This window comes from Mesoplodon densirostris, chromosome 15 (assembly GCF_025265405.1).
Source record: "Mesoplodon densirostris isolate mMesDen1 chromosome 15, mMesDen1 primary haplotype, whole genome shotgun sequence".
Classification (NCBI taxonomy): domain Eukaryota; kingdom Metazoa; phylum Chordata; class Mammalia; order Artiodactyla; family Ziphiidae; genus Mesoplodon; species Mesoplodon densirostris.
The window spans coordinates 77,279,950-77,297,001 of NC_082675.1; the positions used below are offsets into that span (position 1 = coordinate 77,279,950).

At 36.1% G+C, this 17,052-nt stretch overlaps 1 protein-coding gene across 1 annotated transcript in view; it reads left to right on the forward strand.

The window, feature by feature from the left end:
• RELCH (RAB11 binding and LisH domain, coiled-coil and HEAT repeat containing) overlaps positions 1 to 17,052 on the forward strand; it is a 123,764-nt gene that overhangs the window by 62,927 nt on the left and 43,785 nt on the right. The window contains exons 11-15 of the mRNA XM_060119141.1: positions 2,857 to 2,969; positions 7,256 to 7,346; positions 10,082 to 10,153; positions 14,449 to 14,589; positions 15,034 to 15,198. Of these exons, the coding sequence (XP_059975124.1) occupies positions 2,857 to 2,969; positions 7,256 to 7,346; positions 10,082 to 10,153; positions 14,449 to 14,589; positions 15,034 to 15,198 (582 nt within the window). The remainder of the gene's footprint in view (positions 1 to 2,856; positions 2,970 to 7,255; positions 7,347 to 10,081; positions 10,154 to 14,448; positions 14,590 to 15,033; positions 15,199 to 17,052) is intronic.

The window sequence follows — 17,052 nt, forward strand, 5'->3', positions numbered from 1 at the left end:
TCTTTGGTACTAAGAAGTATTGAGGCAGGAGCTCTTCTAGCTCCGAATTCAGGGTTCTTGGTTTAGCACATCTATAGCCATATTCCAGTTAAAAGTTTCTTTATATTAATGTATGACATAAACTTCCTCTTCAATTAAGAATCACTAAGTCGGGCTTCCCTGGTGGCGCAGTGGTTGAGAGCCCGCCTGCCGATGCAGGGGACACGGGTTCGTGCCCCGGTCCGGGAAGATCCCACATGCCACGGAGCAGCTGGGCCCGTGAGCCATGGCCGCTGAGCCTGCGCGTCCAGAGCCTGTGCTCCGCAATGGGAGAGACCACAACAGTGAGAGGCCCGTGTACCGCAAAAAAAAAAAAAAAAAGAATCACTAAGCCTCATGATTTTAAAATAAAGAGAAAAGGAAAAGAAAATGTGAGGCACAAAAAATAAACAGCAACAGCTATTTTGGTATACTTGTTATTAAGATAAAGAAGCTATTTATTGTTCTATATTTTAAACAGAGTGTATATGCATGTATTTGCAGTTATAGCAAATATCTTACCTACATTTCATAACTTTATTTTTTTAAAGAGTTATACAATAGGAAGAGAATGGAATAAGATAATGTAAGAGCGTATATTTGGAGATGATTGGAAAGCAGGAAGAAGGGTTGTGAGGAAGCAAGAAAACCCGTGGGAGAGAAAGGTCTGACATGAGGGCAAAGTACAAATAAAATATTTTGGGTCTTTTTGATTTTCAGGCATTAAAATATTTTCTCTTTTTGTCAGTGCTTTCTAGAATAACTACTTTTTCATCCTTAAAGTTCTACTCTCAGTGTGATATGCTGATGTACAGTCTTAGTCCTCTTATTAGTATCATTGGCTCTTAGCAGCCTCAATGGAATCCTTAAGGATCCTTGATATTAATGGTCTTCTACCCTAATATTTTATAAAAGGTTGTTTATTTTCTCCTCCAAAGTCAAGACTTACCCATCAAGCAACATATTAAGCATCTGTGGAAACATTATATAACAATATAGGATCCATACGTATACTGTTCCATTCCCGGTGCAAAATTATTTTCCCTAATTATTTTTTATTGCTTTTGCTTTTCAGTTATTCACTAATCTAAAACATACAGAGTTGCCTAAATAGAAAGATGGCAGAATAAATGTTTTAAATTTCTTTTTGCTTCTCAGATTTATTCTTAGCTCTTCTTATCTACATCTTTGTACTTTCCATTTAGAATTATACCGAGTAATTATACTTTTAGCATAATATATAAAGATGTTAGAAATAATGGAAAGGACTTCTAGTCACGCCTTTAAGTTTCAGTCTCACCCCCTCTAAAAAGCATATCATCTGTTTCTAAAGGAGCATCTTCAAAATAGGAAGATACTTCTCCTAGAGTGTAGACTTTTCTTCAAGGTATCATGTATTAGTATGCAGTGATCAATTCCTATTTTAAATCTGCTAGTACTTTTTGGAGGGTAGGAAGGCAGATGGGAAAAAGAAATGGGAGTAATCATTCTACCCTTTTTATTACATCATAGTGATTTCTTTAAAATATCTGCAAAGTAAGTTAGAGGATTTCTCTTCATAAATATTTTATCACTTTTGGACTTTTATTTCATTAGATTTGAAAATCTATTCCAAAAAATGATAAACATTAATATCCTTTGAATATATTTTAGAATTTAGTCTTAATTTAATTAAAATGGGAAACAACTTTAATTTTCAAATACTTCTTTGGAAGAGAGAAATAAACTTTTGTCTATTACTTTCCTTGAAAATATTGAATTTACCTCTGCATGTTGAAAGTGCAACAAACAAAATATTGTTAAAAATTTTCATTTCAGCATAAAGCATTTCTACTAACATTTTGTAGTTGTACTGAGAGCATTCAACACCTGTGGAAATGGTCTTTAAAATTAGCCACTAGGTTAGGTGCTAAGGTTACAAAATTATTAATTATATCTAATCTTAAGAAAGATTATATTGTGCTTATGGAAGTGGGACAAGTTGTCTTTATTTTATGTTATTTTAAGTTTTGAAGTATAGTTAACTTCTGCAAGTGTTTGTTTAAAAACACTTTCAAAATGAAAACTACTGGGCTTCCCTGGTGGCACAGTGGTTGAGAGTCCGCCTGCCGATGCAGGGGACACGAGTTCGTGCCCTGGTCTGGGAAGATCCCACATGCCGCGGAGCAGCTGGGCCCATGAGCCATGGCCACTGGGCCTGCACATCTGGAGCCTGTGCTCCGTGGTGGGAGAGGCCACAACAGTGAGAGGCCCGTGTACCGCAAAAAAAAAAGAAAAACTTAAACAACTATATCAGCTTATAGTAAGATAGAATGTTATTTAGTTTAAAAACTAATAGACCGGGCCTCCCTGGTGGCGCAGTGGTTAAGAGTCCGCCTGCCGATGCAGGGGATACGGGTTCGTGCCCCGGTCTGGGAGGATCCCATATGCCGCGGAGCGGCTGGGCCCGTGAGCCATGGCCGCTGGGCCTGCGCATCCGGAGCCTGTGCTCCGCAACGGGAGAGGCCACAACAGTGAGAGGCCCGCATACCGCAAAAAAAAAGAAAAAAAAAAAAAAACACTAATAGACCCCTTGGGAAGTATTGGATAAGAAAACAAGGTTATTTGAATTTTAAGTTACTTTAATACATTGTGATCTGCATCTTCTGCACAACCAACATAAAAATATATGTTTCAGTGTTTTCTCTTGAATTATCAGCCTTACAAAGTTAAAATTTGCTCCTATATACGCTGAGGTTTACTTCATTTTAAATGTCCATTTAAGAATACATTGGGGAAAAAAAGAATATTCTGCAATGCATTTTTACTTTGACTTTTTCCACCTTCATATTTCTTTAGGAGTTGATCCCCCTCATATTGTGTACAGCCTGCCTACATCCTGAGCCTAAAGAGAGAGATCAGCTTCTCCACATACTTTTCAATTTGATCAAGAGACCAGATGATGAGCAAAGGTGGGTATGACCACTTCTTTGGTAAATAAAATGTTGACTTATTAATTTTATTAATTTGGCATCATGATTAGCATTTTAATATAAATGCCATCTTTTCTTTCTAATATCTATTTTAATAAACAGAGGGAACACTGACCTTGTTCACAGTGCCCTGCAGTGTTTTCATTCTTGTCATTCCAACTACTCATGTTGAATTTGTACACTTTTGTGTTAGTTACCTTTGGATTTCTAATTCCGATATTTCTTTGCTTTTATTTTTCACATTTGATTTCCAGGAACTTTTTCCCCACAGATGAACTAGATACAGCATGGCCTCTTCATGGTTATGCTTTACAAGAAATAAAATATTTAATATATGAATGTCTGCATCACTGAGCTATCTGTAAAGCAGTTTCTGTGTGGCTAAAGGGATACAGTGTTTTGGTTAGTCCTAAGTCAAATACCCACAATCAAGGATGCCTGAATGGGGAAATGAGTTATACCTGATGGTGGTGGGGTGATGGGCCACACATCGAGAGACTCTCTGGAAGAAAGGGGAATGGGTTTTGATCAAGCAACAGTGATAGAGGTCTGCCTCAGAAGGTAAGACCTTTAAATACTAGGTGAAGCTGTGCAAGTGGGACTGTGAACAAAACATCCCGGTGGATGGGTAGGTAGACTCAGCACCAGTTGGATAAGATTGAGCTATTGAAATGTTTTTCTACATAGTAATTTTCTATTTTAATAAAGAAATAATTTTTGCTTATACTTTTGCAAAAATAGAACTATACATTATGATTAGGTAACTTTATATAATTTCAGTACTTGTTTTACTGACTGTTACAGTTTTTACGTCTTCTGAGAATGTTGGAAAATATAAAAGTGAAGCATAAGACAAAATAAAGCTCAAAATTTTAAACACAAGGAATCTCTCCACTATGAGAATAAAAAGTCCTGTAGACTTTAAAACTCTATAAGCATATATCTCTTTCCTACCCTTACCAAAATATACCTGAGCAAGCAGAGAAACATGTTTTTTCAGGATCCAGTCAAGATTAATCTACATGCTAGTCAAATGGAAATAAGGGAAATTCAATCAAGTTCCATTCATTGCAAACTGAAAATTTTCTAAGGACAATTCAATGGTGCTATATAGGAAAATTAATATTTTATTTTCTCCTTGAAAAATACTATTCCCTATCTTGATAACTTAGTTAATAATTAAATACCACTTATTACATTGTCATTTTTAGATTTGCAAGGCAACCTCTAGTTCTACATAGCCTGTTTTCATAGACTCTGCATGTAAAGCTAACGGCTGCCGCCTGGTGGCCAAGAGTACCTATAGCCTTACTTCAGGTCAAGATATGTGAGGATTTAAACACTCAGTCCACACTTAAATCTTTCACCTTACAGAAATAAAGTTATTTATTAAAATAAACTAATCAATTTATTAACTATATATATGAATAACAAAGCAAAATTTTTAAGTTAGCATGATATGTTTGACATATAATCAGTTGTTACTTTACTTAATGAATCTCAAGCTTCCTTGCATCCTAAGAGAAACTTAATTTTATGCACAATAGTAGTGCATTTTGGCAGTTCTATGCTAACAGCCATAACTAACACCATATTTCTACCTGTGTCAAATAATTCCTATCCTATGATTTTCTACAAGTAGGAACAATGTTTATTTTTACTATCACAGGAGCCTGTTTCCAGTGCTGTTAACAATCTGTAGGCCGTCTGATCTTTTCTGTTTTCAAATGTATTTCAAAACTGTCCTATTTTTTAGAATTTTGAATCTTAACTCTGCTAAGAAGTTTGTTTTGAGGGGACTAACATTTTTTGAACAAGTTTGTACATCTTTAGTATAGTGATGGTGACTCATGATTTAAAGTCATTTCACATGAAGCTCTTATATAAGTATATACTTCTTATGTGTGTTTGAAATGCTTAAATTTCACCAAAGTTCATTTACTATAATTATCAGATTTTTCTAGAACCTACATATATGACTTCTCATTATTTTAATATACTATGGGGGTAAAAATCAGACATTTGGAAATTTTCAGTGGGAACAGGCAGCTAACGTGCTGTCTTAAAGCTTGGGAATTTCTTTTATTCACTTTATTTGCCTTCCTAAAGTAGGAGAAAATAGAAAAACAAAAGAAAAGTTGAGAAACAGGCATAGAAGACAATGATATAAATATAAAGGGAAATCAGATAGATAAAAATTACAAGGTTATGGTGAGGAGAAGCTGCAATATACAATGAAGACATATTGGCTCAACATTTCCCTTCTGATTGTCCAGATGCTTTTTGTCTGTTATTATTCTCCTCAGCCTGAGAGAACAGTTGTAGCTAACTTGGCTGAACTAAATAGAAATGTAAGGTCATTATTCAGTTTAAGTTAAATTGACGTATTTTGAGAAATAGCAATGAGTAATGCCTGGGCTTTTATAATTAGTATGAATTAAACATTCTATTTTGGTTTTGCTTAAAGTTGGCTACTTTGAAACATCTATGAAAAACATACTTTTTTTAAAATCAGGTTTTACTGTTTTGAAGTCATAGTCAATCAAAAGTAAAAAAACTTACAATTCTGCCTTTCAGAGTTATTTTAAATGGAACTTCATTCTGAAGAGTGAGAAATCTTATTGAAAATTTTAAATTTTAAATCTATCAATTCAAATGAAATTATCACATGAGTTATTTATATATTATTTCATAACAAATTACCCCCAAAAGAAAGTGGTTTAAAATAACACAGTTTATGTGGGTCAATTTATCTGCGTCTTCTGCTTCAGGGTCTCTTATAATGCTGTAGTCAAAGTGTTGGCTGCGGCTATAGCCACCTCAAGGCCCATGGGGGAAGGATTTGCTTCTAAGCTTGGTCGTTGGCAGGATTCAGTTTCTTATGGATCTTTGGACTGGGGGCCTCGGTTCCTCACTGGCTTTTGGCCAGAAGTTGCCTTTAGTTTCTAGCCACGTGAAGCTCTCCAACATGGCAGTGTCTTCATCAAAGCCTGCCAGCTGAGAAGGCAGAAGAGAGTGTCTCACAAGATGGATATCACAGGCTTTTGTAATCTGATCTCCTAAGTGACATACCATCACTTTGGCCATTATTCTGTTCATTACAAGCAAAACATTGGGTCCAGTCTACACTCAAGGAGATGGGATTACTCAAGGGCATGAATATCAGGAGATGGACCTCATTAGGAGCCACGTCAGAAGCTGCCTACCACAGTTATCTTGGGTGCAATACCAAAAATTCTCATTTAAGAAATATCATTTTGGGCTTCCCTGGTGGCGCAGTGGTTAAGAACCCACCTGCCAATGCAGGGGACACGGGTCGGAGCCCTGGTCCGGGAAGATCCCACATGCCACAGAGCAACTAAACCCATGCACCGCAAGTACTGAGCCTGTGCTCTAGAGTGCAGGAGCCATGACCACTGAAGCCCTGCACCTAGAGCCCGTGCTCCGCAATAAGAGAAGCCACCGCAGTGAGAAGCCTGCGCGCCACAACAAAGCAGCCCCCGCTCGCCGCAACTAGAGAAGGCCCGCACGCAGCAACAAAGACCCAATGCAACTAAAAATAAATAAATAAATAAATAAGTTTAAATCAGCTATACTTCAATAAAAATTAAAATTTTTTAAATAAAAAAAGAAATATCATTTTACTAATATGACATCGTAGTTTTTAATTATAGAAATACTGGGGAAATAATCACTGATTGTTTTATTAGCTAGAAACTGAAATTCATTAGAAACTGAAGCATTAAACATAATCTCAGAATGTATATGTGGGAAGTTAATTTAGGAGGTTATGAGATTCAGCTTCACACCAGTAGAGAATCCCTTCACAACATCTCTCACAAATGGTTTTGCCACTGCTGGAGGGACTAGTCTTAAGAAACTCACTTTCTTGGGCCTCCCTGGTGGCGCAGTGGTTGGGAGTCCGCCTGCCGATGCAGGGGATACGGGTTCGTGCCCCGGTCTGGGAGGATCCCATATGCCGCGGAGCGGCTGGGCCCGTGAGCCATGGCCGCTGAGCCTGCGCGTCCGGAGCCTGTGCTCCGCAACGGGAGAGGCCACAACAGTGAGAGGCCCGCTTACGGCAAAAACAAAAAACAAAAAAAAAAAAACTCACTTTCTTGGTGGCAGCCCGTCCATTGTGAAAAGTTGAATTTGTACAAAAATATTGTACTTCATGTTAATTAGAGCTGACTCTTTTTAACCCTTTGTCCTAGTTGTGCTTTCTATGCAAATACAAATCTTTATTCATCTGTATTATCTTTCAGGCAAATGATACTGACGGGTTGTGTGGCATTTGCACGTCATGTTGGCCCAACACGTGTAGAAGCTGAACTTTTACCACAGTGTTGGGAACAGGTAAATAACTGTACTGGGTTTTCCCTAGCTATTGTATTCTAATTTATTATAAATGTTCATATTATCTTTGAAAAATGCTATTAGGAAATATGTGGGATATAAATTATGCTACTGTTTCTATAGCCCAGCACAGTGATTTAATAGTCCTTAAGAAAGCTTTGGGATGCTTTGCTTTATTCGTTCTTCCAACAAATACTTAACACTATTTCCACTGCCAGGTACTGTTGTAGTCACTAGGGATACAGTGGTGAATAAAAGACAATGACATCCTAGTGGAGAGGTAAGAGTAAACAAATAAATGAAACGATGTCTTGTAATTTATAAACTATGAAGAAAAAAAAAGGTACGCTAAGGGTTAGAGAATGATAGGGAGTACTGTTTTAGAAAGGGTGGTCAGAGAAGGAATCTCTGAGAAAGGGGTGTTTAGACAAGAATCTGAATCCAATGAGACAAAATACAAAAATTGCTGAGTTCAAGGATCTGAATCAAGTGAGATACAAAAAATATACAAGCTAATGAGTTCAAGGGAAAGCAAGAGATTGTGTGTATGTGTAGGTAGGTAGGTAGATAATAGAAATCGTATCTGTATATATTGTATACTTGTATATATTACAAGTATATACAGAATATAAAGTGTAAACCTTTGATGTAGGAGGTTTATATATATTTATATTTCAACTCACTATTTACTAACAGTACTTTTGGTTTTATGTTGAATTGTAATATTCCAGTCCTCTCTAGAACTCAGAATCTTTGACTTTCTAGACTCCATATTTAGGTCATTAAGTAACTTATTCTTCCATCTTAAAAAGATGGATTTCTTACTTATGAAGACAAGTTCCATGGCCTTATTTATACTAGCTTTGTCACTTATTTTTAAGAAAAATTATTAGTCTCTGGAATATCACTAAAGTTTATGGTCTTCTAGAATTCTGTTCCCATTTTCTTTGAGTATTCATTTTTTTTTCTTTAGAGTTTAGTGGAGTCATATCTAGATTCAGTATTTAAAAGGGAACGTTATATATAACCATATTATCTCTGACAATCCATATGTCATCTAGAGGTTATAGTGCATACTAATTTAGGGTTAGGCTGTAACCACTGAAAAGTCAAATTAACTTGGAAACAACATATACAACTTTGAATTTACAATTCTGTACAGTTATACATATGTACATGTAATTTTTTAATAGTTTTTTCCATTTTCTTTTCTTCTTTTAACTTTTATTGAGATGTAATTCAGAGAGCATACAATTCACCTATTTAAACTGTACAATTCAGTGGTTTTTGTAGTCACAGAGCTACACAACCATCACCACAGTCAATTTTAGAACAATTTTATCCCCCCCAAAGAAACCCCAACCCCTTGAATTGGTTCTTGTATTTCAAGATTGTTTTAGGTATTCTGGGTCCCTTGAATTTCTGTATGAATTTTAAGATCAGCCTGTCAGTTTCTGCAAAGAAGCCAGCTGAAATTTTATAAGGATTGTGTTGAATCTGTAGATCAATTTGGAGAATGTTGCCATCCTAATAGCCTTTCAATCCATGAATTTAGGATGTCTTTCCATTTATTTAGGTCTTTTAAAATTTCTTTCAGTAATGTTTTATAGTTTTCAGAATATTACTTATGCACTTTTAAAATTTATTCCTGAGTATTTTATTCTTTTTAATATTATTGTAAATAGAATTTTTTAGATTTTCTGTTTGTTCATCACCAATATATAGGAATACAGTTGATTGTTGTGTGTACATTTAATTTTGAGACTCATTTTGCTAGACTAAAGGAAAGTAAAATAGAAGTTTACATATTACATACTATGACATTCAAACCATTTTGTTTTGAGGTTACTATTTCTGGATTAAATTTTATTCAGAGATGTCAGTTACCAGCGTCTCTACCACCACCTCTTCTGTAACCTGAATAAACATGGATATTGGGGATCTATCTAGCCGCCTACCTCCAGTTTGTTGCCCAATAGATTGCTACATAATTTCTTTTCTTAATTTTAGGCATCCAATACATTAATGAATTATGTCACCTTTTCATATGGGAATATGAGAACAGATACATTTCTTTTCCAGTCAAAGAAAGATTTATATTCTCTGAAGAAGACATATGGGAACAAAACCCAGTATGTGTCATTTTTTTTGTTTTTGTTATTTTTTGTTATGGTTCAGCATAGTCATTACAATAGCAAAACCCCATCATCTTGCATATGCAAACAGGAATGAATTGACGTCTGCTTACTTTAAAAACAAAATCATAACACCAGTCAAGGGCTCTGGTTAAATCATCGATTAATTTACATCCTAATCCCTGAGGTAAAAAAAGAGGACTAAGGAATCGTTCCTGGCACATATTGTGGACTGTATCAGTAAATATCTAGAAGCTGGGTTTTCCAAATTTAAAAATATACTAATGTTGCTAGGGAAGGAGAAGGTTGCTCCTGACATCCTAAGGAAAGCTTAGTCTTGGGCAAGCCCACAATCTCCAGACACTTTGCCATATTTTCATCTTTGCTTTATCTTCTTTGTCTTTAACAGGTAACCCCTGTGACCTCATTTTTTAGGCTCTCCCTGATTCCCTTAATCCTGATCCAGGTATAGGGATCCCCGAAGTGGAAAAGAAAGAAGCTTTATTGCATTCCTAACAGGATTTGTGGTGAAAAATAATTCTGTATTGGAGGAAGGGAGGGTGTGTTGTTTATGCTTGATTTATTTATTTTTTACTCTAGATTAATCACAAATACCCAGAAAGAAGATTGCTTGTGGCAGAATCTTGTGGAGCACTGGCACCTTACCTTCCTGTAAGATTTGAATTTTTTTCTTAAAAACCTTTTTCTTCCTTTTGTAACAATAGAGAAACCTTTTTTTCAGGTGTCTAATTATACAGTTGAATCCAAATTCTGTCCTAACAGGAAAAAGATGAGCCAAAAAGAGAAGGCTCACGTTGACACCATATGGCATTGCAGACAGATAGGTACATTAACCATTGATTTTGCATGAGTATAAATATATTAAACCTCATCAGCAGTTCTCAAAGTGTGGTCTGAGGACCCTGGGGGTCCCATGAGATGAAAATTATTTTCATAATAATATTGAAACATTTTTTGACTTTTTCTCTGTGTTGACATTTACACTGTTGGTGCAAAAGTTGTAATGGGCAACAATGCCAGTGCATTAGCACTGATCAAGGTAGTGACACCCAAATAGACAGATAATGATTGTATTCTTCACTGCCATACACTCGCAGAAAAAGTCATTTCACTTAAAAATAAGCTTAGTGAATCAGTAAAATTATTAATTCTACTAAATTTTGACCCTAAGTATGTATCATTTTAATATTCTGTGTAATAAAATGGAAGATACTCATATCAAGCCCTTTTGCTGCATTCAGAACTATGATGGCTGTTTCAGGAAAAGCACTCGAGTTGTAAGCTAAACCAGTTTTAGTTGACAGACCACTAAAAAAAAGCTGTGGTTATTCAAACTTGGGATTTTGACAGACATTTGCATGAAAATGAATGAAATGGAACCTGTCATTTCAAGGAAAATAAGTAGACAGCATTCATCGCCAGTGATAAAACTGGAACTTCTAAGTGAGAACAAGAATCTTGGAAAACTTGTATTCACCACTGTGAGCTTGACAGCTTCTATTCTTATCAGAAGAGGCTATGAAAATACCTCTCCCGTTTTCAATTATATGTCTGTGTGAGGCCAGATATTCTTAAATACTTCAACCAAAACAGTACAACACAGTTGAATGCTGAGCAGTTAAGAGAATCTATTTTCTTTTAAGTCAGACATCAATGAGATTTGCACAAAATATAAAACAACACCATTCTTCTCACTAATTTTTTGATTAGTTATTTTCATTAAAATTATAATTTCATTATTCATGTTAACCTTTAAAGAGTTTATTGTTGTTTTTAATGATTAATCACTTTAAATTTATCTTTTGTTATTTCTGATATGATAAATATCAATAGATATTACCCACCCAAACAAAAGCTGTTTGAGGTGCTTATTAATTTTTAAATGACTCAAGGAATCCTGCCACCAAAAGATTGAGAACCACTGGACCGTTGTGCCCCTTTTAGGTATCTTCCCATAGGTCTAGGTCTTAGAAGGGGTGGAGGAATGAGGTGACATCAAAAGTTATTTTAATTTAAACAACCATAGTTTAAAGCAGAGCTTGACCAAATACAGCCTGGAACCACATCTAGTCCCTGTGTTTTTTTTGTTTTTTTTTTTTTTGCGGTACGCGGGCCTCTCACTGTTGTGGCCTCTCCCGCTGCGGAGCACAGGCTCCGGACGCGCAGGCTCAGCGGCCATGGCTCACGGACTCAGCCGCTCCACGGCACGTGGGATCTTCCTGGACCGGGGCACGAACCCGTGTCCCCTGCATCGGCAGGCGGACTCTCAACCACTGCGCCACCAGGGAAGCCCCACAGCCTGTTTTATAAATAAACTTTTATTGGTACACAACCACACCCATTTGTTGTGTATTGTCTGTGTCCACTATCACACTGCAACAGCAGAGCTGAATAGCTGCCACAGAGACTTTTTGGCCCCAAAGCCAAGAGTATATACCACCATCTGGCCCATTACAGAAAGTTTGCTGACCCCTGCCTTAAAGGGTCATTTCTGTAAGATGGTTCTTTTAAAGGGGTACAGAACTTGGCCTTGTATAATACATGAGCTGTTGATGTTGCATTGACTGTTACCTCATAATCTTTGGTGAAGAGTGAGAAACCAATAGTCAAACAATTGTCTTTTTAAAAAATAAAATTTGGGGGCTTCCCTGGTGGCCCAGTGGTTGAGAATCCACCTGCCAATGCAGGGGACACGGGTTCGATCCCTGGTCCGGGAAGATCCCACATGCCGCAGAGCAACAAAGCCCCTGTGCCACAACTACCAAGCCTGTGCTCTGGAGCCCGCAAGCCACAACTACTGAGCCCACGTGCTGCAACTACTGAAGCTCACACATCTAGAGCCTGTGGCCCACAGCAGGAGAAGCCACCACAATGAGAAGCCCGCGCACTGCGATGAAGACCCAACACAGCCAAAAATAATAAATAAAATAAATACATTTAAAAAATAAATAAATAAAAGTTTGGTTTTTTATTCAGAAAAATATAAAGAATAAAGAATAATTCATAGTCTCACTCCCAGTAATATTTTTTTATTTTGTTAAAAATAAATTTTCATGCAGTATAGAAAAGAATAAAATGAAAGTCAAAGACTTCCCTGACCCTAGTCATTATCCCCAAAGATTACATCTATGGGTAATGGTTTTTAATTAATACTTACAGAGAATAAAAATTTATGCATATACCAGCTTGCATTTTTACATCCTTTAAATTTTTCTTACCCAGAATTAATTACTCTGTGTGTTAAAAGAAGCAAAATACAGAGATATTAACAGTATGTGAAATTTAAAAATGCACACAAGGGAATCTTCATTTTTAAATTTCACAAACCATTAATACCTGTGTATCTTGCTGCTTTTAACATTTGCATTTTTGACTTTGACAGTGTTAAATTGCCCCCAACCAAGATAGCACAGATTGTACTCCTATCAACAGTGCATTGGAGATCTTATCTTGCCATACTTTAACTGGGCATAATCACTTTTTTTTTAATGTTTGCCTATCTTTTAAGAGAAAATTATCTTATTGTTGTGATACATGAGTGAGTTTGAGCATCCTATTATTTATTGTTCCAAGACAGAGATGAACATCACATGCTATTGAAGAAGAAGGCAACTGTTCCACACTGCTCCTAGTACTAGAATGCTAAGCAGTATTAATAATGGACTTAATGTTTCCAACATGGACCTCCACTTTCTTGTTCCCCACTGTAACTGGTAACAGTAAAACCTCAGCGTGGTCATGGCTTAAATGGAGTAAAGCATCCTGACTTGTCCTGTGGGTTCCCTTAGCATACTGAAACTAACTGCCACAGTTGACCTCAGGCTAGATCATTGTAAAGCAAATACCCAGCTGAAGTTTACTTACCTCTGTCCTTTTGCCTGTGCTGATATTAACCAAAAAGCCCTTTTAATACACTTTAAAAAAAATTGGGGGAAGCAATTTTAGCCTAAAGGATAAATAAAAAAGGCTGTACCAAAAGGCATATTCACCAACCTAAATGTAACCAAAAATTGCTTAACTTAGATATATTTTTGTCTCTAAAAGTCAAAACAAAAACTAGGTCATTTAAAAATGTCTTTTAAGACTTTGCTTTGCATACCATATCACACTGTAAATTTATGAAAATGATCATATCCTTTTATTTTAACTATTATATGTAAAAGTAACTTAAACAAGTTTAAAGAATTTTATAAATTTGTCAACTTACAATAATGGTACAAAAAGAGGGAAGGAAGGGCAAGAAGTTGTATAACAGTAACACTTTGTTCTAACCTCAGACACTAATTAGGCTAAAACCATGGGGAAAAATTGTGTGAAGACACAACCGTGGTTGACATTATATTAAATAGCATCTGAAAATATCAACACAGTTTTTTAAGCACTCTTAAAGTTTACTCTCATGTTTTATCATCCTGTTTTAATATTTTTCCTCAGTTCTTCAGAAAATAGAACAGCAGGATTTTATGTTTCCACACTCCTACCCCAGGCAAATGTTTTGCTTACCAGAGTGATTTTTGTAATCCATCCTATTGTTATGACTGTCAGTGCTCTTGTCGGAGTTGTACAGGTAGTGGTAGAAGAGTCACTGTCTGTTTATAGCAGAGTGTTGACTGTTGATTGGCCAAAAGGGCACTGTAAAGGTTTGAGGGATTGACACATATTTAGTAAAAATACAAAAATATGCTGGGAGATGATTAATACCAAGTTCAGGGTAGATGTTATCTTTAGAGAGGGAGTTGGAGGAAGCGGGAGAGGGTGGAGAGTGATAGTTCAGCTGTATCTCTAATGTCTTATGTCTTTCAAAACTGAGGACTTGAAGCAAACATAGCAACATGTTAATATATATTTAATCTAGATTTTGAATACATGGATGTCTGTCATTCTTTTCTATCCTTTTCTGCTGCTGGTGTAAATAAATAGTAAAACATGTTCTTGTTTATTTTCAGAAAGAAATCCGTAGCTCCTTGGTTCTTTCAATGTTGCAACAGATGTTAATGGAAGATAAGGCAGATTTGGTCAGAGAAGCTGTGATCAAAAGCCTCGGCATCATTATGGGATACATTGATGATCCAGACAAATATCAACAGGTATGTTTTTCAGAATGAATCCCATTTATTTCATTATAAAATTCCCAATAGTATAATATTCCAAATCTCTGATTCAGATATCCTATAATCTATAGTAGGGATGGCAGACGTGTCAACTTTAACCAGTTGAAGTTGGCTGCCTGGTTTCAGTTCTGTTATTTCAAGGAGGAGATGCTTTGATTCATTTATAGTATCTGACATAGCTTTGTGGCAGTAAATTGGCAACAGGCATGCCATGTTACCACCCTTTCTCTTTGGCTTCCCCATTAACGGATAAATGACATTTTTCTTTAAAGAAATTGGGAAGGATAGGATTATGAATGGTTTTCTTTCTTGCTTAAAATGTCTGCTAAATGTACTGCAGTGTATATTTATTATGTATTATTATGCTTTTTAGGTTTTGTGTTTTTTTTAATCTACATTTTGCCCATTTCCTTTTGGCAGGGTTTTGAATTGCTGCTGTCGGCCTTGGGTGATCCCTCAGAAAGGGTAGTCAGTGCAACACATCAAGTATTTTTACCAGCTTACGCTGCCTGGACCACAGAACTTGGAAATCTACAGTCTCATCTTATACCTACATTGCTGAAGAAGATTGAAAAACTTCTCAGGGTAAATACTTCCTTTATTTGTATAGTTAATAGAAATTTAAAAGGTGTGTTCTAAGGCATCTTGAAAGAATGTTGGGGGAACAAAGACAGAAAGTACCACTTAGCAAACATTCTAATTAACTACCTGTTAAAGACTCTATTGGTCTGGAGCCAGGGGAGATTTGAGGAAGTTTTGCTTGACTGAAGCTAGAGGAGAAAGAGCATGGTCTGCCTTTTTTAGCTAAAATAACACCTTTGTGGCACTAACTCATATACTATTCACACTGCTACCTCTTCCTAGCCTCTTCTGAAGACTTAACTATTTTAGATAAAGTGTCAGCATCAGTTCCCAGAATGCAGAGATAACTAAAATATGAGTCTCTAAAGCTTTCTTATTTATACAGTGTCAAAATGCTTTACCTTTTTTTCACTGCAGTAGTTCATGTCCTGACTTTTAAAAGTGAACTTTCCATTCTTCCCAAGTAAAAGAATTGAAGAAAAGTTGAAGAAACAATAGAAGCTTATTGGTCTAATTTTTGTACTAAAGGTCTCTTTTAGAGTCTAGAAGAAAAACATTTCTTTAATGTGTATTAATTATGTACTGTTAAGGTAGGTACTTTATAAATAAAGTATGTTATTTCATTCTTATAACCATTTGAATTATATTTTGTTTTTTGTGTGGAAACTGAGTGTTTAAGTAACTTGTTCAAGGTCCCAAAGCTGTCAAATGACAGAACCAGGATCTGATATCAGTCTCTAAAACCAAACTCTTGCCCTTTTTACCCCCAGATTATAAAGGCTCTTAACATAATGTATTTTAACTACTCTGTAGATAGTCTTATATGTATACACATGTATTCATTTAATTTAAAAATTGGGCTATTTTTTCTATAAATTTCAAAATGGGTGTTAAAAAACTATAAATAGACAACTAGACTGAAGTACTCCTTTTTATGAAACCTAGGGAATTTTTTTAAGTATTTTTTTTAATATTTGCATTCCTTCTATCTGAGAATTATCCATACCTGTTTTTTTGTTTGTTTGTTTTCGGTTTTTAAAGAATATATTTATTTATTTTTGGCTGCATTGGGTCTTCCTTGCTGCACGCGAGCTTTTCTCTAGTTGCGGCGAGCCAGGGCTACTCTTCGTGCAGTGCGCAGGCTTCTCCTTGTGGTGGCTTCTCTCGTTACCGAGCACAGGCTCTAGGCGTGCGGGCTTCAGTAGTTGCAGCACGCCGGCTCAGTAGTTGTGGCTTGCAGGCTTTAGAGCACAGGCTCTGTAGTTGTGGCACACAGGCTTAGTTGCTCCACGGCATGTGGGATCTTCCCGGACCAGGGCTCGAACCCGTTTCTCCTGCATTGGCAGGCGGATTCTTAACCACTGCACCACCAGGGAAGCCCTGTACCTGTTTTTTTTTTAGTTCCGTTTCATAACACAGCTAATTCCACATTGTTGCTAAACATAGCTGCAGTATTCAGCACACAAGGTAATTCTTACATGAAGAAATTAACTAATTTAGAACTTGATAGTAAAAAACTAACATCTGATATTTCTGACACAGTTGTTATTTATAATATAGTAATGACATCTCAAGTGGATTTGAACAGCAATAAATGCTTTCCTCTCTAATGATTCTATTTTTCACTTTAATATTTGGTTTCTGTGTACCATAGTGATCCTTTTACTCTTTTTTTTCCTGTTATCTCTTTCTTTTGTTTCCTTTTGACATTTCTTCTCCTACATTTTATCTATACATTGAATTATTTTAAAGTGCTTCCAATGCTGGCAAATACAGTTGTCACCAAATCTATAAAAGGAGTTAGGAATAGCAAGTGCTGCTGCTCGTTTAGCAGTTGAGCGTTTAAAATGATTCCTG